This window comes from Elgaria multicarinata, chromosome 3 (assembly GCF_023053635.1).
Source record: "Elgaria multicarinata webbii isolate HBS135686 ecotype San Diego chromosome 3, rElgMul1.1.pri, whole genome shotgun sequence".
Lineage (NCBI taxonomy): Eukaryota > Metazoa > Chordata > Lepidosauria > Squamata > Anguidae > Elgaria > Elgaria multicarinata.
In genome coordinates, this window is record NC_086173.1 from 103,583,437 (window position 1) to 103,597,298 (window position 13,862).

Genomic DNA, 13,862 nt, shown 5'->3' on the forward strand with positions numbered 1-13,862 from the left:
AATAGCTCCATCTATTAGTAGATGGAGAAGATCTCCAGCCAAGACAGTGTGAAGTTGTAGTCCAACACATCTGAGAGCACCAGGTTGGGGAAGGCTGATGTAGAACAAGTCCCAAGAGCCACCAAGGGTCTGTTGGGCCGGATCTACACTATTGCTTTAAAGCGCTTTATAACAGTTTTATAGCGCTTTAAAGCAGTTAAAGCGCTTTATAACTGTTATAAAGCGCTTTAAAGCAGTAGTGTAGATCCGGCCTAGCTCAGTGGTAGAGCATGCATTTTCCATGCAAAACAACCCAGATTCAAACCCTGGCCTTTCCAGGTAAGGCTGGAAAACACTCCTCTGCCTGAAACCCTGGAGAGCCGTTGCTGCCAGTCAGTGAAGATAATACTGAGCTAGATGGACCAATGATCTGATTGTATAAGGCAGCTTCCTATGTTTCTAAAAATAGCATTTATAAAAATTTCAAAACCTAGCCTAAGGGACTGTATCTTACCAGTTTTATCCAATCAGAATCATTACTTATCAAGATATTAAGTGTAAATTAAATATATTTCTTGAATGTAAGGCAGAAGTAAACTGCAGAAGAATCTCTACTGGAATATGTGTTATTTAGCTAATATGTGTTATAAATGACTTTATCAGAGGCTTCTGGCTGGCAGTGGGCAGAGGCAGAGCTGAACTGGATGGGTTTTTACCCTGATCCAACAAAGGAGTGTTTTCAAATGCTCTAGATAGATTTTTTTTTTAAAAGCAGGGGTTGTATTGTGACACTGATCCCAATTAGATAAGCAGTGTGAAATGGGCCACCATTTTTGCTGTAATGGTGTCCCTTCTGCTCCCGGCCAGTGCCCCAGCAAAACCACCAACCAGCCAAGCCGACAGTATTCCTCCACCAAGGACTACCCTGATGAGGTTCTCCAGTTTTCACGTGCCCACCCACTGATGAGCAAATCTGTGTACCCGTTCCATCGCCGGCCTGTGCTGGTGAAGACCAACCTGCAGCACCGCTTGCGACAGATAGTGGTGGACCGCGTGGATGCTGAGGATGGGCAGTACGATGTCATGTTCATTGGCACAGGTGCAGTGGGAATGCCAGTCATGAGTAGAGCTGGGGCCCAGCACTGCCTGGGGAGTTGCATCTTCTGGGTCTTGACTAAACTTCTCCCTAATCTCATCTGTGTGGGGGTTAGTTGCCATTTTGGAAAAGAACGCTATTTGTGCTTAGGGGCAGTTTCTTTTAATTTCTCTTGTTTTCCTGGAATGGAAAACATGTTTTGGGCTGAGTAGTAGTGGTTCCTGGATCAAGTTAAACCCTTCCTATGTTGGTTGAAACCCTGATGGTCTCAGCCAAGCCTTCTGCTCTCTGACAGAACTGCTCCTGAAGCTTTCCAGCTGCTGTCTCTCCTTAGTTCTTCCTTGTTGAACTAATGTAAAGCCCATGTCACCATGGGCGCTAGTAGTCCTGCACCTTTCCCACTTTTTTGCCCCAGTCCCCTCACCACAGAGGGGCTCTTGAATAATGCAAATGTGGGTTCCTACATAGTGAATCCCCCTCCGAAATTTGCATGTGCTGCGGCCCTGGCTCCTCCCTCTCATGCCCTAATTGCCCATCTCCATCCCCTTCCCTCTCCCCACTAGCAGCAACCGCCTAACTGTGTGCCTGCCGCACTTATTGGCCAAGCAGGGCTGACTGTCCTCCTAGTGCAAATTCCATATTTCCACAGGAACTAGTAGTCTGAAAATGAGTGGATAAAAATACATTTTCCTGTTTTCCTTGCGACTTGAATAACTTTACACTTTTAAAATAAATGTACTGAATCATTCAAGGCGAAAACTTTTTAAAGATGTTCTTTTTAAAAAGATTGTTTACCATCATGGTTGCAAATGTGCTATACGTTTTTTCTCTCTCTTCTCCCTCTGGTGTCCTTTCAGCTCTTTCTCCACAGCTTCTTTTTCATTTCCTCTAATTATCACCAAATGACTTTTCTTCAGCCCCTTTCCCAACATTCTGGGCCTGTCCTTTCATTTGACCAGCAAACTAAGAGCTCGCAGGAGTACGCATTATTACACGTGCATACACACACTGTGTCACATGTTACATTAAATGCACAGTGTGGGGCATATGCAGTAACCTCCCCTTTACTTCATCCTTCTCCCTTCTTTCCTGAGCTGCCCAAAGCTTGAGCTTTGAACTTTATCAAAGTTTCACATTTTTTCACACATCTAGAGTGCACAAGCTTCAATTTAAAATAAAAACAAGCAAAATCTGCCTAGTAGATCATGAGTAATAAGACTTACACTGCCATATTCTTATATACTGTATGTTTGCATGTTTCTGTCCATGGTAGAGACAGTCTACCATGTTCCTGGCATCCTTGTGAGGATGCCTGGTGACCCCAGAGATTGTCTTGTTTCAGTGTACTCTTCCTCTCCTTCCTGCCTTTTAGATGCTGGCTCGGTACTGAAGGTCATAGCCCTTCAGAGAGGGAATTTTGCAGCAGCTGAAGAAGTCATTTTAGAGGAGCTTCAGATCTTTAAGGTGAAGTTTAAAAGGCAGTGTGTGCACAAACGGATGTGCCTCAAATATACAGAACACCAAAGAAATAATCATGCTATGGTGTGTGTGTGTGTGTGTGATCATTTACTGCACATGGAGATATAATTGGCTCAGTACTGTCTTTATCTTTGTCCACATTCAGTTGCGTGTACTCCTCTTGCATCTACTGGCAGCCTGAATGCATATTTGTGTGCGGATGTTACATGCCCTACTATGTCATAGAAGAAGTGTATTTCTTAGAACAGTTATCATACCGACTATCTATTTAGCTTATGCCACAAAGCTTTTAGCTTTGGCAGCTACCGGTTACGTTCTTAAGGAGTTAAACAAGATAACAATATTAATCAGCCTGCATTCACAAAGCCTTCATTCATCTGTACTTAGGATGCATCTGCATTGGAAGCTGAAAAAACTATATTATAGTGAGCTCAGGTAACCTCAGCCCTTGTAAGTAGAGGAAGTTCACATGCAATATATAGCATTTTACCTCTAAGGCCTGTTAAAAAAAGTGTGAATCTTTTCCCTCATGGACTTGACCTGAACACTGCAGTGAACGGAAATTACCGTTTTCACACTTGGTTCACATATGCGTAATGAAATGTATATATCCAGAGCTCCCATATATAACAGAGATAACGCTTCGGACTACACTCATTCATTATTTAATCATGTCTATAGCATGTGTAACATGTAAATCACTTTTCTTATCGGTATCTTAACATTCCCATTTTATAGAGCTGGATGGATTCTGAATTGCATCTCCCAGGTCATTAGTCTACCACTCTGTCCATTTGTTCCACAGGCTCCTCCCAGGATTAAAGGGTGGGCCTAGGGATATTTATTTATTTATTTATTTATTACATTTCTATACCGCCCAATAGCCGGAGCTCTCTGGGCGGTTCACAAAAATTTAAAGAACTATATAAAGAATAAAGAACTAAGGATAAAGAACTATGGCTAGTAGCAGCCATTCAGTAGTCTAGGAAAGAGGTTGGATTTCCCCATAGGACATGAGTTTCCATAGGACATGACTTTCCAGCATTACTAAAACTCTAAGCCAGACAAAGTTCTTTGCACAGTTGTGACCATGCTTGTGTGTGTGTGTATCTTTGTTTCTGTGGGAAGATATCTGGGAGCTGAATAAACCTATATGGCTGTAAGAAATGCAGGGCAGAAATATGCAGCTGTGCATAGTGGCAAGGGTTCTTTTTGTGACTTATTTTAGCTGAGAGACTGTTTCCTTTTCTTCCTTTAGGTGTCAGTCCCCGTTACTGAGATGGAAATCTCTGTCAAACGAGTGAGTAGTGAATGGCTTCTTTACAGGACAAGTGTGGTGGTGGAGAAACCAATGTTTAGGAAGGCCACAGAAATACCATCCATGCCATAAACTACCGCAAGTGCTGGTGTTAATGTGCAGCACTGTGTTTAAAAGAAAGCCCTTACCAAAATTTCATGAGAAAGCCAGGGCAGATGTAGTATTTGTTTAGGCCTTTAAAAAAAACACCTCTGATGTTAATTTTTATCTCACCTTTCGTCCCCAGGATAAGTAGCAGAACTGGTTGGAACCTTCCTACCTTATAACAGTTCCTATAAACCACACAATGCTGTGTTTCTGTCCCAGCATGCAGGATTCACCCTTTACACCTCATGACCTGAAACACCGCTATTACTCATCTATAACTCTGTCAATAAACCTCTGTTGTGGCCTGCCACATTCCTTTATAATCTTATTCTACTTGGATTCCCTATCTAGAGCTACATTGTTGTTGTTGTTGTTGTTGTTATTATTATTATTATTATTTTCTACACTGCCCCATAGCCAAAGCTCTCTGGGTGGTTTACAACAATGAATAAAAATACAAAATGCAGCCTCATAAAATAGTATAAAAATGTTAACATAGAAAAATAAAAACAATGTAAACAGCTAAACATAAATAAACAATGTTTTTTTACCTAATAGATCTGTTCTAAAACAGCAGACGTAGATGCCTCATAATAAACCATTAAATATTTTGTTATGCCAAAGTATATTTTGCTATTCCCTAGTTGTTCTAGATTAAGTTTCCACAAACCTAATTTCTTTTTATTTATTTGTAAATTTATGAATCACCTTTTGGCCCAAATATGGCTCCCAAGGCAACTTACAGTTAAATATATTGTTTACTGGTCTAGTAGTAAATTTGGAGTATGCCCAACTGAAGCAAAATGGTTGCTGTTTGACCCCCAATAGAAGTGGAAGCCAAATTTCTACTCGGACTGAGGAGAAGTTTCTGCCGGAGACAACAGTGCACTAACTTCAATGCATTGATTTGCTTCCCTTTTTGTCATGGGAATGCTATAGTAAATATTGGTTGGAGGATAAGGAGGTTGGAGGTTAAAATGGTTAAAATCAAATTATGGTAATAAAACCATAGCTAGTTAGTCGTGGAAGGCTTGTTTAAATAAAAATGTCTTCAGTAGGTGCTGAAAGCAAAACAATTGATGCCTGCCTGACATCAACAGGCAGGGAGTTCCATAGAGAGGGAGCCAATACAATAAAGGCTCTACTGCGAGTGGACTCCAAGTGGGCTGCGGGTCCATGCAGAACCATTAGGAGTACCTCATCTGATGATCCCAGTGACTGGGTAGGTTGATATGGGAGAAGGCACTGTCTTGAGTATCCTAGTCCCAAGGATTGAGGTTTTATACACCAATAGCAAAACCTTAAACCTAGCCTGGTAGCAAATAGGCAACCAGCATAGTTATCTCAGTAGAGGTGTTACATTCTGAAAAGGGGCAGCTCCTGACAACAGCCAAGCTGCTGCGTTCTGCACTAACTCCAGCTTCCAGACCAACCTTGAGAGCAGCCCCTCATAGAGCACATTGCAGTAATCCAATCTTGGGGTTACTTGTGCCTGTACCACTGTGTTACTAGTTCCTGTACCACCCTTATGTTTGCATTTCTTTATTATTCTTGTCTGGATTCTTGTAAACCATGTTGGTGGGTTACAGAAAGGCAGTATATAACTGTAGTAAATCAGTCAATCAAACTCCCCCGGCTCTCCTTTGTTTGGACAGCAAATGCTTTATGTGGGCTCCCGGATGGGAGTTGCCCAAGTGAAGCTGCACCAGTGTGAGACGTATGGGACAGCCTGCGCAGAGTGTTGCTTGGCACGGGACCCTTACTGCGCCTGGGATGGCCACACCTGCACCAGGTACCAGGTATCAGGCAAGCGACGTTTTCGCCGGCAAGACATCCGAAATGGGAACCCCATGCACCACTGCCTGGATCAAAACTTGACAGGTGAGGGAACCTGGCGGTGTATGCCCGGGACAATGCCTGTGGACTGTAGGGGAGAATGAGGCAGCTGTGGAGGGAGGACTCTGTCATATGCCACATCCACTGCCCTTGAAATGTGGGAGGTGTGAAAATGGCAAAAGCTTGGTCAGTTAGCATCCGCTGAAGCTTTTGCTGTGTTGTTAAAGATGTGCCACAGGGGAGCCTCCATGTACACTGGGATAACAATAATTCTCATAGAGTTCTCAGGTATGTGGGCCAAGCTTTTGCAATTCTATGATCTGAAAAATATAAAAACAAGTGTTCTTAGTTGGAATACAGGGAGGTAGAGGAGACCTCCATTCTGCTGGCTCCTAGACAACTTGGGCTGTAAGCACTCTCTTTTTTGCTCATGAAACAGATCTCTCTGTGTTGAAGAGTCACCTGGCAAGCCCCTCACATGTTCAGCAACAATACCAGGCCAGGCTGACCTCCCCCCACCAACCCCCCACTTGTAGGGAATCAGGTGGTTTCTGCTAAGCTATTGTTCTCTGATACGAGCGCTTTCATTGTTTCTGTAGTGGATGACTTTGACAGCACAGAGGAAAAAGTGGTGTATGGGACAGAGCACAACAGCACCTTCTTGGAGTGCATCCCCAAGTCACCCCAGGCTGCAGTGCAATGGTTTGTACACAGGTCCCCAGAGGAGCTAAGAGACGAGGTAAGGCAGCTCCTGTTCCCCATTGTCTCAACTCTCTTGTTTCCTTTTCATCAATAACGGATTATTTTTTTCATCTTCTCTTCATTTAGAGCTTAAATGCATACAAATAACCAGTCTACCTAACAAAATATTGCGCCCACTGTGCAATCAAATCAAATCAAATCTTATTTGCACCAAGCCTTTGGCCATTGCAATTTAGAACAATTAACTGAACATATGGCATAAATCAGACAATAAATGTCCAGAGCTCAAGAAAAAACAAAGTTGCATGGTAACTGTGGTTGCTAGTTATCTGCACTCCAGGATTCTTTTCCCCCAATCACCACCACCACCACTCTGCACACAATGTGTAGTAAGGCTCTATCTAAGCCACCCATCCCCAGACTGGTGCCTTCCACATGTCTTGGGTTGCAACTCCCATCATTTTCAGCCGGCATGACCTGGCTCTGCTGTCCAAGCCTAACACCGGTTCTCGCTGGACTCTTATTGCCTTCCAAGCCCTTTAACTTTGAGCTGAAGGAAGTCAGAGAGTATCTCTATACAGAAATGTGTAGCATCTATGGAAAGCACTTGAAGAGACTTAGAAGAAGGAAAGTAACCTGTGTGTACACAGAGGGCATGTCTACACCAGCCCTATATCCCTGGATTGTCCTGGGATTGTTCCTGTGCATCCACACAGGGGATCCCGAGAGCAGGCAGGGATGTTCCCTCCATTTTCCTGGGATAACCCTTAGGTGTAGAAAGGGCCAGAGTGGAGATGACCCTGGAGAACCATATTCACCAGAGTTGAGTTAGAGAACAGGATAGTTGCTGAGCAGGAGGAATGATGGAGGTGATTTCACCTTTCATTCCTCCTTAAAAAAACAACACAAATTCAGCTAGACAGGCCTCTGAGCTCATTTAGCTGACTTATTGACAGTGTTCCAAGATGATCAGGAGGGGCCATGGCTCAGTGGTACAGCCCTTGCTTTGCATGCAGAAGGTCCCAGGTTCAATCCCTGCACCTCCAGATAGAGCTGCGAAAGGATCTTGCCTGAAACCCTGGAGAGCTGCTGTCTGTCAGTGTGAACGTTACTGGTCCAGATGGACTCAGTATAAGGCAGCATCCTATGTTCCTGTGGTGATGGAGAGGCCATAGGATCCTGCGGATGGTTGCCTCTTCTCTGTGCTCCCCTCCCCGCCCATTGGAATGCCCTTTTCTTGACCTCTTTGAGGTCTTTGGATTCTCCAGAGGGGTCACTGGATTCTCCCTCTCAAAGTCGTAGGGGTGTCTACAACTTCAGGAGAGGGAATGCCACATGTCCTATGGTTCCTGGGATGCTCTCCTAGAGACCATAGGGCTGCTCTGCTAGTGTGCCACACTTTCAGTTGACACAGCTGAGACGTCCTGTCCAGATGTTGACAGATTCTTTAGGGCCTTCTCTTTGTATTTCTCTTTGGCCTCTGTTACCTCATGTGGTCCCCTTCCCCGCGATTCCCTCTTCTATTATCCTTCTTCATTTGGCTTCTTAGCCTTGTCTGCTCTGTGGAGCTCCACAAGGAATTCTTGAATTAAACTGAAAATAGAGAGGCCCACGCTCCTACTGTGTGAGGTCTTGTCCCTCTTTTTCCAGTGAGCCAATCTAATTCCCAGGAAGCTGGGCTGAGGAAGAAGTGATAATAATGTAAGGTTTATGGGGAATTCTCTGGAGGAAAGGGGGCATAAAAGGCAGGACTGGTCCATAAACACAGCTGGCTAAGTTCTAGTCCAAGACTGTCAATGGGTAATCAGGACAGCACTGGTGTCATTCACAGAGCGAAGGGTGTCAGACCTCTCCCCCGCACTCCCCTGATCCCCATAGCTTTCTAAAGGACCACACAGAGTAATGGAATGTGTCGTTCCCGCTGTGTTCTGTGTTCTGTATGTAAAACAAATAAATACAAGTCAGTCGTCAAAAAGGGAAAAAATTAAATGGATTCTTGTGTGCCTCCAACCCCCTTTTTCTCAGCTTTGACTTTGGGTGCAGCAGCTTTCCTCTAGCAGCCGAGACTTGTGCCAGAGGACCTGACTGAAATGGATTTTTACAGGTGAAAGGTTTTATCAGGGGAACAAAGCCTCCCTCAAGACAGAGCTTGCTGCACCACCGTGTGTGTGTGTGTGTGTGTGTGTGTGTGTGTGTGTGTGTGTGTGTAACAAAGGCAGCTTCTCCATCTAGCATTTTGGATGCCCCTCCTGGGTGGAGCAGCCAGCTCAGGCAAGGCTCCTTCCCTGGAAAGGCTCCTTCCCTTTCTGGCTTGTGGAAGGTTTTGTGGTAAAGCATCTAAGTAGGAGCGAGGCACCCAGAGAAGGTCACAGCCTAACTGCAAAGAAGGGATAGGATTAGGGGATGCACGCAGATGGAGGGAGTTTGAAATAGGAGGGTTTTTTTTCCTTTGCAGAAAATTATAGGCAGCCAAGTCTCGTCCCGCAGACTCACTTGTGTCACGGGGTCTGACAAGTCCAATACTATGGTAAGTTGATAGAATGACACAGAGGGAGAGCAGCTGGGGCTTTTGCATGTGTTAGCAGGAGGCAGAACTCAGGAGGCAGAACTTCAGGCTGCGACAGTTAAGCCTGCTTTGTGTGGTTCAGGGGACCCTTTAGCCTGATTCGCTGTTTCAGAAGGTATTAGACAGAAATAAAGGATGAATGGAAGCAATCAGCAGATTTGTTCTGTTCTGATCCTGGGGACTTTCCTCCTCTGGATTTCACTCATTGTATGGACATTCCTGTCCCTTGACCCATTCTCCTGTAATGTCTCCATTATGTAGGAATGTATGTAGTTTTCATTTTTTAAAATCCCTGTCAAGGAGCCCTGGATTTTATGATCCATGTAAATCATGTGTATTAAACAACTGCTTTTCATAGCTGAATATGTCTCCTAGTTATGGGAAGAGTCAAGATGCATTTTTGATCACTGGAAATTTTACATAAACACAGAGAGAGAGAGAGAGGGGGGGGGTCCTTCAGTGCATCTACCTTCTCACCACCATTGTCCCCAGCAGCCATTGTTCCTCGTCTTTCTCGTCATTGACACCATTTGCTTGCTTTATAGCAGAGAGCCAGGGAACTGGTGGTAGGCAGCGGCATCTGCTCCTCTTCCTCACTGCCACTGCTGTTGTCAGGGTCAGGGTGAGACTCAGAGGCTGATGAACAAGCAGGTTTCAGTGGTAAAGTGGAGGAGCAAGTCCAGGGGACTGTTGTCAGGGCACATAACAACAGGGGCTGTATCTGTGCAAATAATGGCAGCCCTGCCACAACTTCCTTCTGACAAACTGCAACCATTCTCTCAACTCCCTGTGAAGCCTTGAGAAAGACCTGCTGCTCGCCTGGAAATCTGCTACTCCCAGCTAGCTTCCTATTTAATTTCTTTCCCCCTGACTTTTCTTCCAGGTGAAAACCGACGATCGGATCATGAAGACGGAGCAGGGGCTGCTGTTCCGAAAGCTCTTCCGCCAGGACGCCGGAACGTATTACTGCAGGGCTCAGGAGCATGGCTTCACTCAGACGGTCACCAAAATCGCGTTGGAGGTGATTGAGAGTGAGCAACTGGAGCAGGTCTTCCAGCGGGAGCAAGAGGAAGAGCCACCACGCCTGCCTTGCCGGGGTCCTGATCCCCGCCAGCTGCATGGACAGAAGATGTGGTTCAAAGACATCATGCACCTCATTGGCTATGGCAACCTGCAGAAAGTAGAGGAGTACTGTGAGCGTGTGTGGTGTGGGGACCGCCAGCTGCGGCACAAAGGGAGGCCCCCAAAGAGCAAGAACATGCTGGACGGGGGCAAAAGGGGGAGGGGCAAGCAGCACAGTGAGAGGAACCGGGTGCCCAGGCAGGCCACAGCCACATAAGAGGAAGGGGGAGCCAATGCATGGCAAGAGGAGAACGTGAGAAGAGGAGAGGCATTATGGACAAAACGTCTTCTTCGTGGATGAAAATCAACCTCTCTAGGAACTGTCCTTGCCCTGATGGAAGGGACCACCTTGCTGATCAGCTGAGCCTGGAGACCTTCCTTGCTGGAAGCAGACCACTCCCCTCTGCCACTAGCAGTGGAGGCGAGGACTCTATAGACACCAAAGCGTTGCCTTCTCCTGTCCCATCTTGATGTCTTTCACTCATACACTGGGTTGGTGGTATCAGGGCTAGGAAGGTATGGGGCAGCCTTACTCCTGAAGACCCGGTGTATATTCAGTGCTGCCCCCTAGGAGCAGAATGTTCAATATGACTAGGACCACATGATGCAGAGAAGGGAGCATGAGGGATCTCACCTTGGGGCTGGTTGAAGGCAAAGGGAGGCTACCAGCACTACCTATTGGGTGAACAGCCAACGCTCTGTTTCGAGACAGGGTGGAAACAGTGGGGAGTTGCTGCTGGGAATGGTGAATGCCGGAAGGCAGTGCTCTCCTGGAGGTGATGAGCGACAGCAACATCAGCTGCATAAATCACCCCTTTGAAGAAACAGATACCTGAACCCAGTGGGCTTCCCCTATATAATGCATATAGTTAGAAAGTGCATGGATGTGATCACTGTATGGATGTGATCACTGTAATTGCCCTTGGTGGCAAAGGAGGCACATATTTATTCGCAGATCTAAGGAACCTTATTGTCCCAAGCTTACCCTGGCTCTGGCCAGCAGGCAGAAAGCAGTCTAAACTCTTTGGGCATTTTTACACATGAAGCTCAAAGTGGTCAGTTGTGTTTTATAATGTGAATGTCAATACCTACATTGACCAAAATGCTCATTTGCATTACAAATACCCCTCTCCTGCTTTCCCTTGCAAATGGACAATGGTGTTTGCATAAGATATATTCACATAAAGAGGGGAGGGGGAGAGGCTCGCATGTTATACTGCAACCACATTTAATGTTAGCCTGGTGGGCTTGTTCTCAGTTGCAAAGCTGGAGTGTTGCTGGGTTGGGGATTTCATGGAGAAAGTGAGTGGCAGGAGAGGAGTCAAGCCCTTTCTGCTGCAAAGCATCCCCTCCCAGGAGTGTGTCTGAACCCAGAGGGAGCACCAGGCTAACACTACAGGTGGCCGCAGCATAATGTAGTTTGGTCTTCAGCCGTATGTGTGTGTATTTCCTGTGCTTTACATGCAACCTCATTCTAAGCCGAAGAAACGTACCTGTATGCAGGATCCTCCCAGTCTGTGCCTTCCAAGCAATCCTAGCGACATCCACCCAGTGTCAGAACCCCATCAGGGTATTTACCTTAAGTAAGCTCCATCTTTCTCTCCTGTGCCTCTGTTGATTTAAACACCAAAAGCTGAATTAAAGCCACCAGTTTGTTCAACAAATAAATGAAATCCTTATTCAGCAAGCTCAGGCTTGGGGGAAAGTTTCCCCTCTCTTGTTTTCAATGATTTGGCATTTGTCAGCGCAACGAATGGTGTCATAGCAAGCTGTACCTGGGACTGCTAAGACTTCTTTTCTACAATGTCACTGTGCAATCAAAAGTTGGTTGTTTTCCCCAAATACTTATTGAACAAAATATGTGTCTAGGGGCCAAGGAATAAAACTCAAGCCACTCTAATTTTGTGAAGAGATTGGGAAGTTTAGCTATAAAAAGACTTCCCCTGGAAGGTCCTTCTGGTGACCATTTTCTGGGGGAAGATTTATTGTCATCAATGATCAGTATTGGAATAAATGGGTGGATATAGGCTGTTGTTTCTTCCTTGCTCTCTCCAGACAATGGTTCATTGTTGTCCAGTTTAATGTTGGACTTGGATGAGCAGCTCCAGGAAGCAGTACCCTCTCCCAGAGGTATAAGTCACATGAGAATTTTGTGCAGCAGTCCCTGGGCAAAACTTCAGTGGGACTGCATGCCCTCATCTCACCTGGACTTGGTGGTGGATCAGTTCAGAGCTTAGTGCATTCCCCATGTTACTTGCTGATGTCCCATTGACTCATCATCCCAAAACTCAGAACTGGAATCAAGAAGAAGCCATACTACAGTGTTGATTGGTTTATATTCTTTTTCTTTACTTAATGAAAATGGCAAAACACCCATTTTCATGTTCTATCAAAGAGTACTTCTTCTAAAAGTGTAGGTTTGGGCTGGTTTTGACACACTCGTTTGTTATATGTAGTGAGGAAGTAGGGCCAGATCTACACCAAGCAGGATATAGCACTATGAAAATGGTATGTGGTATGTGTCAATTGGCCCCAACAGTTGTCAGTGCACTTCAACACCGCTATAAAGCAGTAGTGTGGCTTCTGCCTTTTATATACCGCTTTCATACCACTTTCATAGTGGAATATCCTGCTTGGTGTAGATCTGGCCCAAGTCACAGCTGTCGAGCCTGCGTACTGAGTGCCTGTCCCATCTCCAAGCCTGCTGAACATCTGCATGTGGGCAGACGTGAAAAAGCCAGTGTGCATAGGCTCAGACTGTGCCACTGATATTCCATGTAAAATCTTAAGGAGGGACCGTGGCTCAGAGTTAGAACATTGGCCTTGCATGCAGAAAGTCCCAGGTTGAATCTCTGGCATGTCCAGGTAGGGCTAGGAAGGAATCCTGCCTGAAATCCTGGAGAGCCACTGCTGCCAGTCAGTATCAACACTACTGAGCTATATGGACCTGTGTTCTGACTCAGTAAGGCAGCTTCCTACGTTCCCTTTTTCCTGACTGTACAATCTGAATGAATGCACGTTGGATTTCTCACATGCAGGCTGTATGTAAACCTGCCCATTAGTTGAAATCTTTAGCAAAGGCTCTGCTCTGGTTGTTCTCACCTTTGGAAGTTTTCTTTCTTCCACCTTTGGAGAAAGAGGGCTGCCTTTATTGTGCTGCACCAGCGTGGAATGCTATCCCCAGACCACATTATCCTGGCACCAATGCTTAAATATCCTTTTAGATAACAACCAAGGGGGAAATTGTTTTGTTTTAGCAATCCTTCTTGCAGGTTTTAATTCTGAGGCCTTGTGGACAATTTACTGCTGTTGTCTGATTTGTATCTATACTTGTAGATACAGTGAGAAACTCCAGAGGCAGTGCTACCAGGTAAATTGTTTGGTAATTTTTGTGTCTTTGTAATATTTGCTTTGCTGGTAGATTTACAAGCATAGTCTAATTGGAGGAAAACAGGCATTTCTACAAGGCAGGTCCCCAGAGAGCAATTTGGGCAGCCTCTCAGGGCTGCAGGCCCAATTTATGCTAAGTCCAGCTAGAAACATTCAGTTTCCCCCTTTTTTTGCCTATCCTAATAGTTTCTGGGGTGTCTCACAAACACATCTGTTCCCTCAACTCATCTAGAAGGATGTTACTTCCTTAAGCACAGATGGAGACCTCATTCAAAAGCACAAAGGTC

The 13,862-nt window shown here is 45.4% G+C and overlaps 1 protein-coding gene across 1 annotated transcript in view; it reads left to right on the top strand.

The window, feature by feature from the left end:
- SEMA3G (semaphorin 3G) overlaps positions 1-12,200 on the top strand; it is a 97,927-nt gene extending 85,727 nt beyond the window's left edge. The window contains exons 11-16 of the mRNA XM_063121131.1: positions 847-1,078; positions 2,448-2,539; positions 3,813-3,854; positions 5,615-5,840; positions 6,395-6,534; positions 9,947-12,200. Of these exons, the coding sequence (XP_062977201.1) occupies positions 847-1,078; positions 2,448-2,539; positions 3,813-3,854; positions 5,615-5,840; positions 6,395-6,534; positions 9,947-10,402 (1,188 nt within the window). The 3' untranslated portion in view covers positions 10,403-12,200. The remainder of the gene's footprint in view (positions 1-846; positions 1,079-2,447; positions 2,540-3,812; positions 3,855-5,614; positions 5,841-6,394; positions 6,535-9,946) is intronic.
- The last annotated feature ends 1,662 nt before the right edge of the window (positions 12,201-13,862 follow it).